The sequence below is a fragment of the Ahaetulla prasina genome, chromosome 1 (assembly GCF_028640845.1).
Source record: "Ahaetulla prasina isolate Xishuangbanna chromosome 1, ASM2864084v1, whole genome shotgun sequence".
Taxonomy (NCBI): Eukaryota; Metazoa; Chordata; class Lepidosauria; order Squamata; family Colubridae; genus Ahaetulla; species Ahaetulla prasina.
The window spans coordinates 66342630-66358488 of NC_080539.1; the positions used below are offsets into that span (position 1 = coordinate 66342630).

At 40.2% G+C, this 15859-nt stretch overlaps 1 protein-coding gene across 3 annotated transcripts in view; it reads right to left on the reverse strand.

The window, feature by feature from the left end:
- TOGARAM2 (TOG array regulator of axonemal microtubules 2) overlaps window positions 1-15859 on the reverse strand; it is an 84169-nt gene that overhangs the window by 35084 nt on the left and 33226 nt on the right. For 2 of the 3 annotated variants that reach the window (XM_058155792.1, XM_058154961.1), the window contains exons 2-8: window positions 12987-13121; window positions 12492-12626; window positions 11404-11685; window positions 9849-10075; window positions 5290-5465; window positions 4198-4247; window positions 163-329 (exon numbers count right to left, since the gene is read on the reverse strand). In XM_058155792.1, the coding sequence (XP_058011775.1) occupies window positions 163-329; window positions 4198-4247; window positions 5290-5465; window positions 9849-10075; window positions 11404-11685; window positions 12492-12626; window positions 12987-13014 (1065 nt within the window). In that variant the 5' untranslated portion in view covers window positions 13015-13121. The remainder of the gene's footprint in view (window positions 1-162; window positions 330-4197; window positions 4248-5289; window positions 5466-9848; window positions 10076-11403; window positions 11686-12491; window positions 12627-12986; window positions 13122-15859) is intronic. The other variant, XM_058156667.1, reaches the window with a different exon arrangement.

Below are 15859 nucleotides of genomic sequence, written 5' to 3' on the forward strand. Positions count from 1 at the left end.
TCAGCTTTGATACCCACATTCCAAATATCATTCCCAGTATCCCTTTGTGCCAGTTTGAGTCCTTCCTGTAATATTTACTTTACTTCTGCCCGCTAAATGCCAAGCTTAAAATTCACCTTGGCCTTCATGCCAAAATGCAAAAAGATGAAAACAGAAACATACCCTTCCATTGCTCTCTTTCCATTCATCATCTTTTAACAGGTGAGGATTTGAAAGCAAGTCTTCCTTGGCCAGACAGAGAGAGGAGGTGGCTGGTGGCAGTAATCCTCCAACAACCTTCCAAGGTGCAGGAAAGCCATTCTGGAAAGCAGGTTCAGACACTCCAGTTTCTGACAAGACAATTTTTAAAAAATGGAATATATTACTGTGGACTATAACTACGGTATTTGTGAAGACAGTGAGAGCAAAGAAAAGAATCAAGGGGCATTCCAACGAATTGAATCATTCACTGTAGATGGAGTTAAAAGACTCTTGTTCATAGACAGGTTAAAGCATTGTACCAGTATCAAATTTACTGTCTCCATTGATGATCCTCATCATGTCACAAACACAATGTCAGTAAATGGTGCTATTCTTATTTATGGAATTTAGGAAACATTAAGGTCAGAGATTGGTGTTGCCTCTGACTTTCTTTCCATCTTCTCTTATCAAACTGCACCCCAGCGTGAAAATATTCATAAATCACTTTCCTTAAACATGGAATAGGCTGTAATAAGAAAAAAGTGAGTTAAGACAGACGGCTAGACTGGCAGGTTAATCACCTGAGAAAACTCAATCTGCCTTGTGCAAGTATCTTGTATGATGGTATTCCCAGAGAAACCAGCTGATAGGCACCTTTCAGACCCAGATGATACAGTTCCAGAAGTGCATTAAATCCATCTTCAAAGAAACCCAAATAACGTGTTGTGTCTGCACCCCCCCCCACCCGAGCCAGGCCCCCTGCCAGAAAGTGACTTGGAAAGTGAGGGGGAAGGGCCATTAGGAGCACCAGCTTCCCTGGCTCAGCTCCAGGAGCCAGAGGCAGGCCAGGTGGAGGAGATAATAAGGACTCCGTCCCCTGACTCTCCCCCCCCCAGGCCATGCCTCCAGACCCAGCTGATGGCAATCAGGCCTGGCTGGACCCTAGGTTTCGTAGGCAGGAGAGGTGGGAACAACAGAAGCAGGGGTGGGGCAGGCCTAGGAAGTGCTGAGTCATGGAGCCACACCCCACAGGATATAAAAGCAGTGAGGGCTGCTATGCCTCTTCTTAGCAGGCAAATTAACTGCTTGACTAGAGCTGAAGTACTGTTTGTTGACTCATCGGCATCAAGGGAGATAACAGAGATAACAGAGACACTTGGAAGACGCTCGCTAGTTTGCTGCCAGAGCTGATAGTGCCGGCTAATTAAGTCGGTGAATAGCGCAGGCTGGTAAAGCCTGTTATTAAGAACACAAAGCCTGCAATTACTGCAGGTTCGAGCCCGGCCCAAGGTTGACTCAGCCTTCCATCCTTTATAAGGTAGGTAAAATGAGGACCCAGATTGTTGGGGGGGCAATAAGTTGACTTTGTAAAAATATACAAATAGAATGAGACTATTGCCTTATACATTGTAAGCCACCCTGAGTCTTCGGAGAAGGGCGGGGTATAAATGTAAACAAAACAAAAAAAAAGTCATTGCTCGGACTGAGGCGAGGGGGACAGAACATAACAGCTCACAGGTCTGGAAAAGGCTCTCAATGACTATCAGCCACTGAGAATTATTAAGAATCCTTCCATCTCTACTCTTTCACTTGCAAATATCTACAAACCATTTAGCCGACACAGAGATGTGTTGCCATATATGTTTACTCTAATTTCATTACTAAATTTACATTAACTTCTTTCTGTTGCTTTACCTGGGATTTAAAAATGTACAGATGCCAACCATCAACTCCATGGGAAAGTTGAAATAAACTGCTTACTTTTTTCCTTGGCACAGAGTGAACTGTTCACACTTTCTAACTGTGTTAGTTCTAGTGGATAATCATTCCCATCAATATTCTCTCTCTGTGTGTGTCTCTCCCTCCCTCCCTTCAGCTCCTGAAATAAAGAATAGATATTGTAGCCTTTTCCTTCTTTCTTATTCTTCTGTCAAGAACTGGCAAGTTGAATTATATGAGGAAAGTTTTTAATCTTGGCAGTACAGTAATTATTTATTCCCTGGATTGATCCTTACAACCTAAGTTAGAAGAGGAAGTGCCCTCTCCAAGTGAGGCAGAGCTCATGCGCAGAAAATGTTATATTCTCAAGTTCCAGGCTCAGTTCCAAGGCAACTTATCTGAAATCTTGGAAGGAGCTGGAATCAGGGAGCACCAACCCTTTTGAGCTAGATAGATCAATATTCTGATCCTATAATAGGCACAAAAAAGTCAAAGAGGGAAAAAATTGGGTAGGACAATAAGTAAATGTTAATTAATGGTGTTAATAAGTGTTATGTGGCAGGAGCTTGTCTGTTTTAATTCTATTATTATTATTATATACACAAAAATATGAAATCACAGCTGCCAGCTCTTTAGCTGGCGTTGGCCACCATACACACTGAGTTCTTTCCAAAAAAAAACTAGGATGCTGCACTGTATCGGCATAGCATGTGTGCAAACCCAAGCTGTGTGGCCTTTTGTAATTGACAGGTGGAAATTTTGTCAATGTGCAGATTTTCTAAGTGTCGTCCAAGATTTTCCAGTATTATTATGTTATAGTCTGAACAGTTATTGAACAATGACCTAAATGGCTTTTATAGTTATATTCTATTTATTTATACATTTATAAATATTCATATTCTATTTATCCTAAGATCAGGATCAGGATAGAAGCAGAAAAAAAAAGTCAATGAATATGAGCCACAGAAAATTGTAAAAATCTCAGACAAATATAACAAGAAGGTTGCTTTGCTATATTACTGTATCCCATATAGAGTATAAATAGTTTAGCAAAAGCAGCAAAATATGCATAACTAATATGTTATGCATTCTAATATCTTTGACCGCTAGATACTGGATCTAAACTCCAAATTTTGGATCCAGATGAAATACCTGATCTTGTTTGAAAAAAAATTAAACTGCATCTTAAAAGAATACAGCTAGTTTAAAGTAGTTATCGCAATAAATTTGTTTTCAAGCTATCTCTGCTGTTGAATAATTATCAGGGCAAGCAGTTTTACCCTTTGAAATTAATACCTTTGACCAGGCCGTCACCCCAGGATAAAATGTGACATTTCATTTTAACACACAACAAGGAATGACTCTCCAGCTGAGCTTTTTGTATCAGTGAGAATTAAAAAGGATCTGCTTTAAAAAACAGTGAACTCAAACTATAAGCCAATCCTAATTTATACAACAATGTTGTTTAAAAATCAATAACATATTTTTGTGTGTTTAATTCATTCCAGCCTGGAGCACTTTTACTACTAAAGCTGCCATTGGGGGGGGGGAGGGGGGGGCTATCATTTTCCTGATCAGCATATCAGTAATATAGTTTCATGATTGTTTGTGCAATAACACAATGCCCTGCAATTGTGAAATTGAATAGAAATAGAAATAGGTTCTTTCATCTTCATTCATTTTTATTTATTACATTTACATTTATCTACTACCTTTCTCCATCGTGCTCAAAGTAGCATATATGATATGTTCTCATAAAGTCTTCTCAGATAGCTCAGACAGAGAAATAAAATTCAGATATTACACAAAAAATTTCTAGTGTTCATCTTAATAAGATGAAGATGGGAACATTCAGCCAATCTTGGTTAATCTTGGAAAAATGAGGCAAGGTCCAACCTGGCTACACCATAATTAGAAAAGCATTCCAAAATTCCAAGAATATCAGTTATATCATTTCCACATTGTCATGAAGAAAACTACTATGAATGGGTATTTCCAAGAAGTCACCAAAAGTTATATAAAATCATTTCCTTTTTTAATTTCCTTTTATTAAGGTACAGTTGAATGTTTTCATACAGTCTGTTCTGACTGACCCTACCAACCAGAAGGAGTTTGAGAGTTGTCCATCCTTCCCACATGAGAAGGAAAAAGGAGAGAATTACCTACTAACTGCCCAGCAGAATTCCATGAATGAGATAAGGCATCTCCACGGCAAAAGGGTTACTTTGAAGCACATTTAACTTATCCTGAAATATCCAACCATTGTTTAAGTTCAAATAAATTACTATATGTACCTACCCAGTGTTTTTTGGCTGTTGTCTTCACCATTTCCGGACTTTGATAATGATCTTAAAGGCAATTGGATGGAGGGGAGAGAGAGAGAGAGAGAGAGAGAGAGAGAGAGAGAGAGAGAGATTAAACTTCCTTTTATCCAAAAAAAGGCAAATATAATAATTTAGGGGGATCTTAGTTGATAGAAAGAATCCTGGTGGTACAGTAATTAGAATGCAGTATTGCAGGCTAATTTTACTGCCTGCTGGCTGCCAGCAGTTCATCTGTTCGATTCTCACCAACTCAAGGTTGACTCAGACCTTCCATCCTTCTGAGGTAGGTAAAATGAGGAACCCAGGTTGTTGGGGGCTATATGCTGATTCTGTAAACCACTTAGAGAGGGCTGTAAAGCACTGTGAAGCGGTATATAAGTCTAACTGCTATTGCTATTGAAGGAACTTTAAGTATAATAACTTGTTGGAACTCTCATTTTGCAGGGAGTGTCTGGAGCGGGCCAAAAAAGTGGCAAGACAATGAAATGCTTAACTCATAACTAGCTTTCAAGCACAAGCAAAACAGAGATTTGAACCAAGAATTTCCCAACCTGTTGTTCAGTTATTGTACAATGCCATAAGCATCAAATCCCATTTCACAAGATGCTACATGCAAGAACAAGAGAGGACAACAGCCTTGTGGGATTTGTAGAGACATTTAATTTCTTTAAGAGAAACTTTAAGATTTAGAAAGATTTTGGTCTTATTCAGTCAAACTCTCTTTTTATTCAGAATCTTAGACATTTACTTAGTTGTACAGCACTGCAATGTAACTTGTGTTTCTATTTGAATGAGTGAGATTTAAAATGATCTATTACTTGATGAAATTGAGAAAGTTTACACAGGACAATGTATAACCTATTGAAGAAACCTTCTCCAAAATAATATCAGCGTGACCCAGATGTATGGGAAGCATAACTCCCAGGATTCCCCAGCTAGTATATCAAAACATTGCTAGGAATTGCAATGCTAGCAATATCTGGAAAGTGCCATTTAATGAAGGCTGCCTTAAAATAAACGAATGAAGCATTTTAGATGCGACTTTGAAAAAAAGGAACAGGCTTACCTTGTTTTGGGACAGTCATCTATAGCAAGTGAGACACATTCTGTTGGTGGCAAGCTTGGAAAGAGTTCTGCAGCCTTCTGAGAATTTTCTTCACATGCTTTTGCTAACTTGGGGATGGGTGGGATCAAAGTAGCACCTAAAGACTTTTTTGGATTCTCATCAGGACCATGCACAATCTACAGGGATGGATAAGAGGAAAAAAATAACTTTAGCACTCTGCTGAAAGTCACTGGGGTATGAGAACCAGGTTATTTGAGCAACCGCCTCTTCCCATTTCATCTACCTGTTTAACTGTTTGTTTTATTATATGCTGCTACAGTCATATTTGTTTATCCAGATATTTATCAAATTTATTTGCCACCTATTTGTAAGATGTGCAGCTCTAATTAATTAAGACAATTCTTAAGTGCATATTGACTTATTGCAGTACGAGTAGTCTTTGCTTACTGACTGCTTCATTTAGCAACTGTTTGAAATTACGACAGTGTAAAAAAAATGCTTCAAAACCAAACTTCACATTTGCAACCAGGACAGAGTCCCACGGTAATTGCTATTCAGCTGTTTCCTAATTGGCTTGGGACAATAGCGATAGCACTTATCCTTATATACCACTTCACAGTGCTCTAAGCAGTTTACAGAGTCAGCATCTTGCCCCCAACAATCTGGGTCCTCATTTTACTGACCTCAGAAGGATGGAAGGCTGAATCAACCTTGAGCCTGGTGAGACTCGAACTGCCAAACTGCTGGCAGCTGGCAGACAGCCGAAGTAGCCTGCAGTACTGCATTCTAACCAGTGTGCCACCACGGTTCATGACAAGCAGGGTTAATGGTGAACACAGAAGTAAAAATCCTAAATTATGGTCATGTGTTGTTTTATTTAAGGACTGTGTTGATTCACTTAATGACTGAATGGGAACCGAGATCATAATCCCCTCACAGTCCTGTGATTTTCCACTTATGACTGTTGCTCTTAGGGAAGGAGTTGCCAGTCCCAGTTGTGGTTGCTAAACAAGGACTACCTACACAGGCACCCTCGACTTTTTGACCCCAGTTGAGACCACAATTTCTGTTACTAAGCAAGGTGGTTGTTAAGTGAGTTATAGCCAATTTTACAACTTTTTATCACAATTGTTAAATGAGCCACTGCAGTTTTTAAATGAATAACTTAAATAATAGTCTTGAAGCAAATCCGGCTTCCTCCATTTACTTTGCTTGTCGGAAGCCAACTGGGGAGATCAGAAGTGGCAATCACATGTCCCCGAGGATACTGCCAGTGTCATAAATATATACCAGTTGCCTGAATCTCGATCACATGACCAGGGAGATGCTGTAACTGTTGTAAATGTGAGAACTGGTCATAAGTCATTGTTGCTTTTATCCTTGCGATTTATATTGATATTGTTTCCTAGTATGATTCGGTTGCTTATTGTACCCTATGACTGTCACTGGGTGTTGTACCTTGTGATTCTTGACGAGTATATCTTCTCTTTTTATGCATACTGAGAGTATATGCACCAAAGACAAATTCCTTGTGTGTCCAATCACACTTGGCCATTCTATTCTATTCTATAGAATTCTATTCTATTCTATTTTTTTCAATGCCCTTGGAGCTTTGAATAGTCACTAAACAAAGGGTTGTAAGTCAAAGGCTACCTGTATTTATTGATTTTATTGCAATAGGCTCAGTTTTTTTTCTCTAGTGATCTTCTCTCTAGCTGAGAAAGAATGACTGGTCCAAAGTCACTTAGAAAGGTTGGGAGTTTATTAGGATTTGAACCCTGATCTCTGCTTAACGGGATACTTGGTCAGAAATTTACACCCCTGTGAGCTTCATGACTCCAAACAATGATTGAAATATAGACCTGTGACCTAAGAGAATCTTGAACGGGGATAGAATTATAGAGATCATTTGAGCTGAGGAGATTAAATATTCTGTTTGGAGCAAACCTATGTCAAATCTATGACAGATAACAATTCAGTAAGGACCATAAAATCAGTAGCTTATAACAAAACTATCAACTCAAACCACCTGAGGGACCACATACAGAAAACTGAAATGGAACTGAACTGAACATTCAGAAGAAATTTCAGCTAAGGTAGTAATTCTCATTAGATGGAGAGGCTTCAGGAAAGTTTCTGCACTTATTTCACCCTGCTGTAGAAAGTGAGTTATTTGCTTGAGAGCTGTCCCAAGGCCTGCCAATCCTGCTCAAAGTTCCCTGCTGCCTTAAGCTTTCTTTTGTCTGAGTCAAACTTTCTCCTGAGCTTCACCTTATCAAACAAGCTTCAACTAGCTAAGTTATTTTGATAGACAAGGGATACTTTTAATGCAAGAACTAGCAACTGATTTGATACCTCACTTGTCAGTACCACATAAGCAAAAGTTCTTGCAATTTATTTTGACTTGTTGAAAGGAATATGTTTTCATGCACAGGTATCAAGAACTGAATAATACTTCTTTAAAACACTCATCTATACTGGCATAGCTAAGAGTCAATTAGACCATTCAGAAAACTCATGTAGAATATACAACTCCATAATGGAAATCAGAGGTCACATTATGTTCTCATATACAGTATAGTAGCTCTTTGCCCTTAGGAGGTGGTGCAATGGAAAAGAAAATGCCAGGATAATTGGACTATTCTTACTGAAAACAAATAAATCAAGGGGAAAATAAGATGCCCTTCATCCCCAGCTAAACCAAGCTCTGCTTCAGAAAGTAGCAACAGTTGGCCAACATTGTCAAGTTGAAAAGCTACGAAGAGTCAGGTCTGAGAAACTTGAGTAAGAGACCCTCAGAGCTTTAAGTTACACTGGAAAATCAATAATCATTCCTAAATAAGGAACTGGCAAGCCACTTCTGTTACATTGCCATGAAAACTACAGGAATGTGTTCTGAAAGTCAGCAGGACTTAAGCTCAACTTCAAAGGGTCAAAAAAAAACCTAATCTCTTGTTTATGCAGAACATACATTTTTCAGTTGCACAGAAATCTTCAGGAAGCAAAAAGATGGGAGAGAAAAATCCCCATTGCATGAAAGCTGAAGCATTTCCGTGTTTTCTGGCTTTTCACTCTATTAATATTAGCTGTGGAATAAGAGCTCCCTCTACTTGTTTTTTTCTTCTTTTCTTCTTCTTTTTTCCCTCAGAGTTTCAGCTCTTGATTCCTTTTAAATTCTTATCTTTAAAAAACTTTACTGGAATAAATTTAGCTCTCACTCTCCAGGATATATATGTATTATTCCTAGCCTTGAGTTCTGGCCAATTTTGCAACTCCTTTGACCTTCCACCAAAGTCTGCTTTTCAGAAGAGAAGCCTATTACTTTTATGCATTAGTGCTCCTCCTGCTGGCCCTTGTCAACTTCTCAGCCTAAATGATAAGATAAAATCACAGGACCCTTGGTCCTCTCCAAATGCAATTTAATAATTGTCATATCTAAGTTACTGCAAGTTATTAATTTTAGAAGAGTATCATATTACATTGAGTGTGCTATATGAAATATATAGTCTTTCTCAGCAATTATTCCCGCATCAGAAATGAAATTTTAATGCAGTGCAGCTCACTTTGCTGATTGTTTACATAGGCTGGTTTAACTTCTCTCAATGATACCAAAGGAAGAGAACCAGAAGGGGATCTGTTGAAAAACTGTCAATCCAAAAGTCCCCAGGAATATTAATCTAATATTCCCAATGGTTACATCAATCTCCTGAAGCTGGTATCCACCTCCCAATGAGTTACCAATCTGTGAATGATGGGAGTTGTAGGACAAAGTTGTGCTGTGCCTTCTCTGGAAACAATAATTTGCAACGTGAATCAACAATCCTTAGATGTAAGTTTATTTCGTCTGTTCTTATACTGTATGGTCTCAATCTATAGGTCAGTTCTCAGCGGTCTGTAAAGGTCTTTCATTTGACACAAAAGCAAACAAGGGTAGCTTATTTTTGTTTCATATTAACAAGAGGTCATTCTGGTAGTATAGAGCTAAGAAAAATAAAATCGTAACACTACTAACTATATTCTACAAGGATTTAATGATAAACGAAGGAAGTGGAGTTAAGCAAGGACTGCTTGGCCTAGGTTATTAAAAGGTCAAAGCATGGCCCTAATGAAGAGTTTAGGGGCTGCAGTGGCTGTTAGCTCTGTAGAATAATGGATTTCCATTACATAAAGGAAAACTAATTCAGTGCTAGGTAAAACAATAAGCTTTCCTGAAGATAAGAGCAGTTTATTGTATTACTGGGAAAGATGGTAAGCTTCCTTTTAAAAGTGGTTTCAAATCAGTGGTCTAAACTGCCCCTTCTATGATTCTATGATTAATTTTTTCCTAATCTTGGATCTCACTAGAACCTGCTCATTTTTCCCTTGAATATACATTTTTTTGCTATTTTTGGGGAACAATGCAACTTGAATTTAATAATATTTTTAATAGCAGATGCATAAAGTAAAGGAAGTTATTCTAAAAACATAATAACAGAGTTGGAACATAACTTGGAGATCTTCTACTCCAACCCCCTTCTCAAGTTTCCATTTCTTAAGCACAGGCAACATATATTTTATACCTGTTGGGTGGATGTTAATTCTGGATTAACCCCTTCAACCTGTAAAGAGCCTGAACCATTCTCTCTAACTTGTTGCTCTGTTTCTTGAGCTCTGCTGGTCTTGGGGGTGTTCGGTATGCTCTGAATAGGAGGCATAGGCTTGGAAGTGACCAGCAGTCTTTGAGAAGCAGATCTGGAAATGGCTGGTTTCAGGGCCGGTCCCTTGGGAACAGCTTTGTCTGGCAAGCCTGCAAATACAAAAGACAAAAAACATGGCTGTGGGAATATTTGCAGGCTAATGTCAAACTTCAAAGCAGTGTCCCTCAGCAGCACCAAACTGGTTGCATAAGGAATTATCACTCGTTTTCCAGATCAGGTTTGTCCTACAATGGGTTATTTTCAATACCGGGAAATGCCCTGAATAAGAGTATGAAGCATTCTTAACCTGCAGTTATCTCTATGCATACAGAGATCAAGGTGCCAGGTTAATCCAACTCTTACAATAATCATGAGCTTCCAGAAATGAATCCAAGAAACAGCTATATCCTGTTTCTGAATAAATAGCAACTGGGCTTTCCTCCTCACTGAAATATGGAAAGAAAGATCATTATCTTTCACAATTAATTCAAAGACACAAGAACTAATGGCATCTTCATTTAATGACCCCATAATACCTTGTGGGGTGGAGCCTGGGCAACTGATTGGAGATGAGCGTTTACTGGCTGGATGCCCTTCTTCTCGCCAATGTGAAGTTATATTCAGCAGATATATTCTCATTGTGCCCAGAGAGAGAAATATCTGCCACTACCTAGGATCAAACTCAGCCTCCTGATTGTGAGGCTAGAGCTCCATCTCTAGGTCACTGTACTACACAAGATCTAATGGTATGCTATATCTAAGAAAAACGAAAAGGGATCCAGTAAACTGGACCTTTTTTTAAAAAAAATTGCATCAGGTGTATACAACAAACTCACACAACGCTGGGCACACAAGTAACATGCAAGAAAGCGGCTAAATTGGTAATTCTATCTACTGCATGGATTTGGCAAGCATTACTCTCATTTCAGCTGGTTGATTTGAAAATAGTTGGTATGCAAAATGGCTCTCAGTTGCTTTCATACTGAGGTCAGTAAATCAAATCAAATCAAATCTTTATTGCAATCACAGACCAGCATAATGAAGTCAGTATGTTTATGGCATCACCTACTAGACTATTGGAGAAGAAACCTGCACTACACAGCACATGTTATCCAACACCATTTTTCAAACTTTAAATAAATACTTTGTCATTTTGGTCCAGTTGCCTTGCAGATATGTGTTGCCAGATTGATTGATAATTGTATTACTAATGACAGATTTTAATTACTCTGTATTTCTTCTCTCTAACGATGTAGCTTAACTGAGCTTTAGACCATGGAGCCAATGATTCAAGAATTATAGTTTCACTGGGTACAGTTATTCTCCGCTCAGCCTCCAGCCATAAAATTAGAATAATGACAACTTATCCAAACAAGGCTGAAAGCTATACTTGATTTATAGCAATTATATATAAAGGTTACAGATAACGTTTTCTTACCAGAATTCATCATACCATTTTTTGATGCAAGTAGGCCTTCGGACATTCTTCTTTTTTTGAGCTTATCCTTGATTTGAGCAGTCTCCATGGCTGCACTGTTTATCTCCAATTCACTGAGACTGTACTTTGGCTGGGCATTAGTTATCTGTGAAGAGTCATTCATGATTGTGCTGTCTGAATTCTTCTGAAGGCCATTTCTATTGTCCCAGCTCTCCAGAGAAGAAACATCTGGAGGTTCTCCTTTGCTTCCCCATATACATGATTGTGTTTTTAAAATTGATGCTGTGGAACAATTAAAGCAGAGTAGCTTGGTTATTCAGACTGAATTTTACTTCTCCAGAGAACTAAAAGTCTGCAGAGATTCTCAGCCATCCAGGTCATGCTTGTTCCAAAGGTGCTTTTGTGGGGAATGGAAGGATTGCAAATGACCAGTGGCTTCTCTTCCTTCTGCAAAATTCTGCAGACGGTAATGAAATGTTCTGGAAAAAAATAGCTTATCGTGCAGGGAAGGGGAAAAGAGAATTACTGACAGGTCTTAGAATTTGCAAGACTATTGAATGTGATAAAATGAATACTATCTAGAAATCAAACAACAATATCATGATGCCAATATCTCTATATAAAATTCAAATGTCTTTGTGTTTATAATATATCCCTGGTTTGAGAGCAGATCAGCATTATGCAGTATATTGTTGAACTGCTTCTCACAGGTTTTCCATGAGCTAGACTTAAATTTGCAACACCATTATGAAAGGCTGACTATTTCTGCTTCCAGTCTAATATATTCTTCTTTCAAATTGTCTCAATGCTTGCAAGTTCCTATAAGATTCCACTCATATTGAATTGGTAATAATTGTCTTCTGGATTTAGCTAATCCTAAAATTACTGCTGAAGCTGTAGCACTTGGGAGATCTGTGTAAAAATCAATGAAATGTGTGTGAACATACAAACAAATTGGTCAATAAAAATCATACACAGCTCTACTGGATATCAGAGAAAGTCAGCTTAGGACACATTTCCTATTTATTGGGGTCCACCAACCACACCCATATCTAGGCTGCCAATCATACCCAGGGCAGTGTCCTCACCCTCATCTGTGGTCATCCATCCATTTCCATGGAGCTGCAAAGTAGAATCAATGCTTCCACCTCTAGATGACTTGCATCCAGATTTTAGTTTGGGAATGCTGCCACAATATATTGCAACCTGAGCTTGATACTTTCCTATAAAATAAAACAAAAATGAATAATGGAAGGGAGAAAAGAACCATCATTTGCTAATCCTTCAGTCTTGCATATCCCTTGTTTTGCCTCAGGTTGGCTCCACTCGGGACAGAATTTTCCAGGGGGGAGCAGGGAAACTCAATGTGTAAGCAGACTTCCATTCTGAGAATTTACAAAAAAGGAAGGAAGGAAGGAAGGAAGGAAGGAAGGAAGGAAGGAAGGAAGGAAGGAAGGAAAGAAAGAAAGAAAGAAAGAAAGAAAGAAAGAAAGAAAGAAAGAGGGAGGGAGGGAGGAAGGAAGGAAGGAAGGAAGGAAGGAAGGAAGGAAGGAAGGAAGGAAGGAAGGAAGCAGGTCTTTTACCTGCCATAAAATCATCATGTGTTGCCATGTGCTTCGAAGAGTCTGAGATACCTGCACAGCTAAGGAGCTGCAACTTTTACTCCATTTTTCTGGACCCAGAACAGTTGTTGCTTCTTTCCCAGAATATCTCAGTTTCTGCATGAAAAGACAGTATAAACATCACAATGTATGGCATAATCTTTATGACTATTACATTCTCACCTGCCATAGAAATTTTTAAATACATAATTGCTGATATCAACAATTTTGATTTAGCCATAAACCGTTAGATATTTTAATAGTGCATACATTTATGACAGATAAATAAATAAAATAAAAGAACTGAGATCTGCTTCATACATTTAAAAAAATCCTACACAAAAATAATATTTCTATTTAAATATCATGCAATTGCCATATTGAGTGAAATAGTCATATGAATTATTAATCAAGTTGCAAATACAGAATGGGAAGTTAGTCTTTAGCATGGCTGACAATAGTTCTCAGGTGGTGGCAGGATATGGAATTCTGTGGTAAGTAGAATGTGGATGTGAAACTGAAGGTTGGATGGGTTGCTTGCAATGAAGGCATTTTATGTTGCCTTGTGAAACCTGATAAATCAGAAACTCTCTCAGTTAGTGCTTCTCAGGGATAACAACTAAGAAGTTTGCCTGTTCTTGGCTGAGAAGTCTGATGATGGTAGAGTATGTAAAACCTCAAAAAGAGCAGATTTATAATTTGTGGTACTCCTAAATTCGTAAATGTTCATAAAGGACTAAGATGAAAATAACATCTTCAATTGGTACTATACAGCAGATAGGACAATAGGAATAGTTACAAAGGTACATGTATTGATAACCTCACATTGGGTGTTGGGTTACTCTAGTGTACTCTAGGTGGAGTCACCTTTGCTCTTTGCCTGAGGTTGCAGCTGAGGAGAATGTAAGAGTCAATGTGTTGAATGGGACACCAGTAGATTAGTTTTAGATTATGGCTATTAGTAATTGAGTCAAAGTTTTTGCTTTTGACCTATACTAATAGCCTGATGCAATCTGGAACCATAAGAAATTGTAGATGGCTTTTCTTCCCATAGAACCAGGTGGTCACTAAGATCAACCAAAGAGGTCATATTGCATCTACCTATCCATCTGACTGTTTAAAACAAATAAACCTTTTCTGCAGATTGCAGATGACTCCTGGGGTTTTTTTTCCTTTTACAAGAGGGGGGTGCGGACCTGATAGGCATTACGGAGACCTGGTTGGGCACAGAAGGGGGTGTGCCCCTCGTTGAAATGTGTCCACCGGGTTTCTGTGCATTTCATCAGCCGAGGGTTCAAGGCAGGGGTGGGGGAGTTGCGGTTATTATAAATGAGAGTTTGGAGCCGAGGGAGGTCTCTGTCCTGCAGACAGCCGGCTGTGAGTCTCTCTTTGTGCGGTGGGGCCAAGGGGTACAGATGGACTTACTGATCATGTACCTGGCTCCCTGCCACGTGACAGCAGCCCTGCCTGAGCTGCTCGATGCGATAGCCGAGTCGGCAGTTGATACCCCCAGGCTTATGGTCATGGGGGATTTCAATCTGCCATTGATAGGTGAGACATCGTCGTCAGCTCGGGAGTTCATGGCCTCCATGGCAGCCTTGGACCTGACCCAGTTAGTGAATGGGCGCACACACTCTGGGGGACACACGCTGGATTTGATTTTTGTCTCGAGACAGTGGCTGAATGATCTGGATGTGGGGGACTTAGTCATCACTCCCCTGCCGTGAACAGATCATTCTCTTCTTCGCCTGGACTTTCAGACTGCAAACTCTCACCACAGGGAGACAGAGCCAGTTCAGTGGTTCCGTACCAGGCGCCTGATGGACCCGAGTAGGTTCCTGACGGAGCTTGGGCCGATTCCTGAGGATCTGGCCCACGGCTCAGCCGAAGAACTCGTTGCCGCCTGGGAAAGGGCAGCGGTGGGGGCTTTGGACCGCGTCGTGCCTATGCGGCCTCTGACCCGATGCTGCTCTCGACTGGCTCCTTGGTTTACTGAGGAGCTGAGAGAGATGAAGCGCCGGAAAAGATGCCTAGAGAGCGCTTGGAGAGCCAGCCGTTCCGAATCTGACCGAACACTAGTGCGGTCACATATTCAGGCCTATCTAGTGGCAATAGGAACGGCAAAGCAAGAATACTTTTCTGCCATTATAGCATTGGCAGATAACCACCCAGCCACTCCCTTTTATTTCAGGAGGCTCTGGAGGACCCCTTACAGGGACGAGCTGAGGAATTTGGATGTTATCTGCACGATAAAATCGCTCAGATCCGGGACGGACTGGACACTGATTGGGTGGAACCAGGTGGGATGATGCAGGCACGTCTTGAGAACATTGTTTGGGCTGAGTTTGACTCTGTGACTCCCGATGACATGGACAGGATACTGGGGAGGTTGAATGCCACAACATGTTTATTGGACCCGTGTCCCTCCTGGCTGGTACTGGCCACCCAGGAGGTTACACGAGGCTGGCTCCAGGGAATTACCAGTGCTTCTTTGACGAAGGGAGTCTTCCCAGCTGCCTTGAAAGAGGTGGTAGTGAGGCCCCCTCCTTAAGAAGCCTTCCCTGGACCCAGCTATTTTGGCTAATTATCGTCCAGTCTCCAACCTCTGCTTTTTGGTGAAGGTTGTTGAGAGTGTGGTGGCTTGGCAACTCCCCCGGTACCTGGAGGAAACTGTTTATCTAGACCCGTGCCAGTCCGGCTTCAGGCCTGGGTACAGCACAGAGACGGCTTTGGTCACGTTGGTTGATGATCTCTGGAGGGCACGGGACAGAGGTTGTTCCTCTGTTCTTGTCCTGTTAGATTTGTCAGCGGCGTTCAATACCATCGACCATGGTATCTTGCTGCGGCGGTTGGAG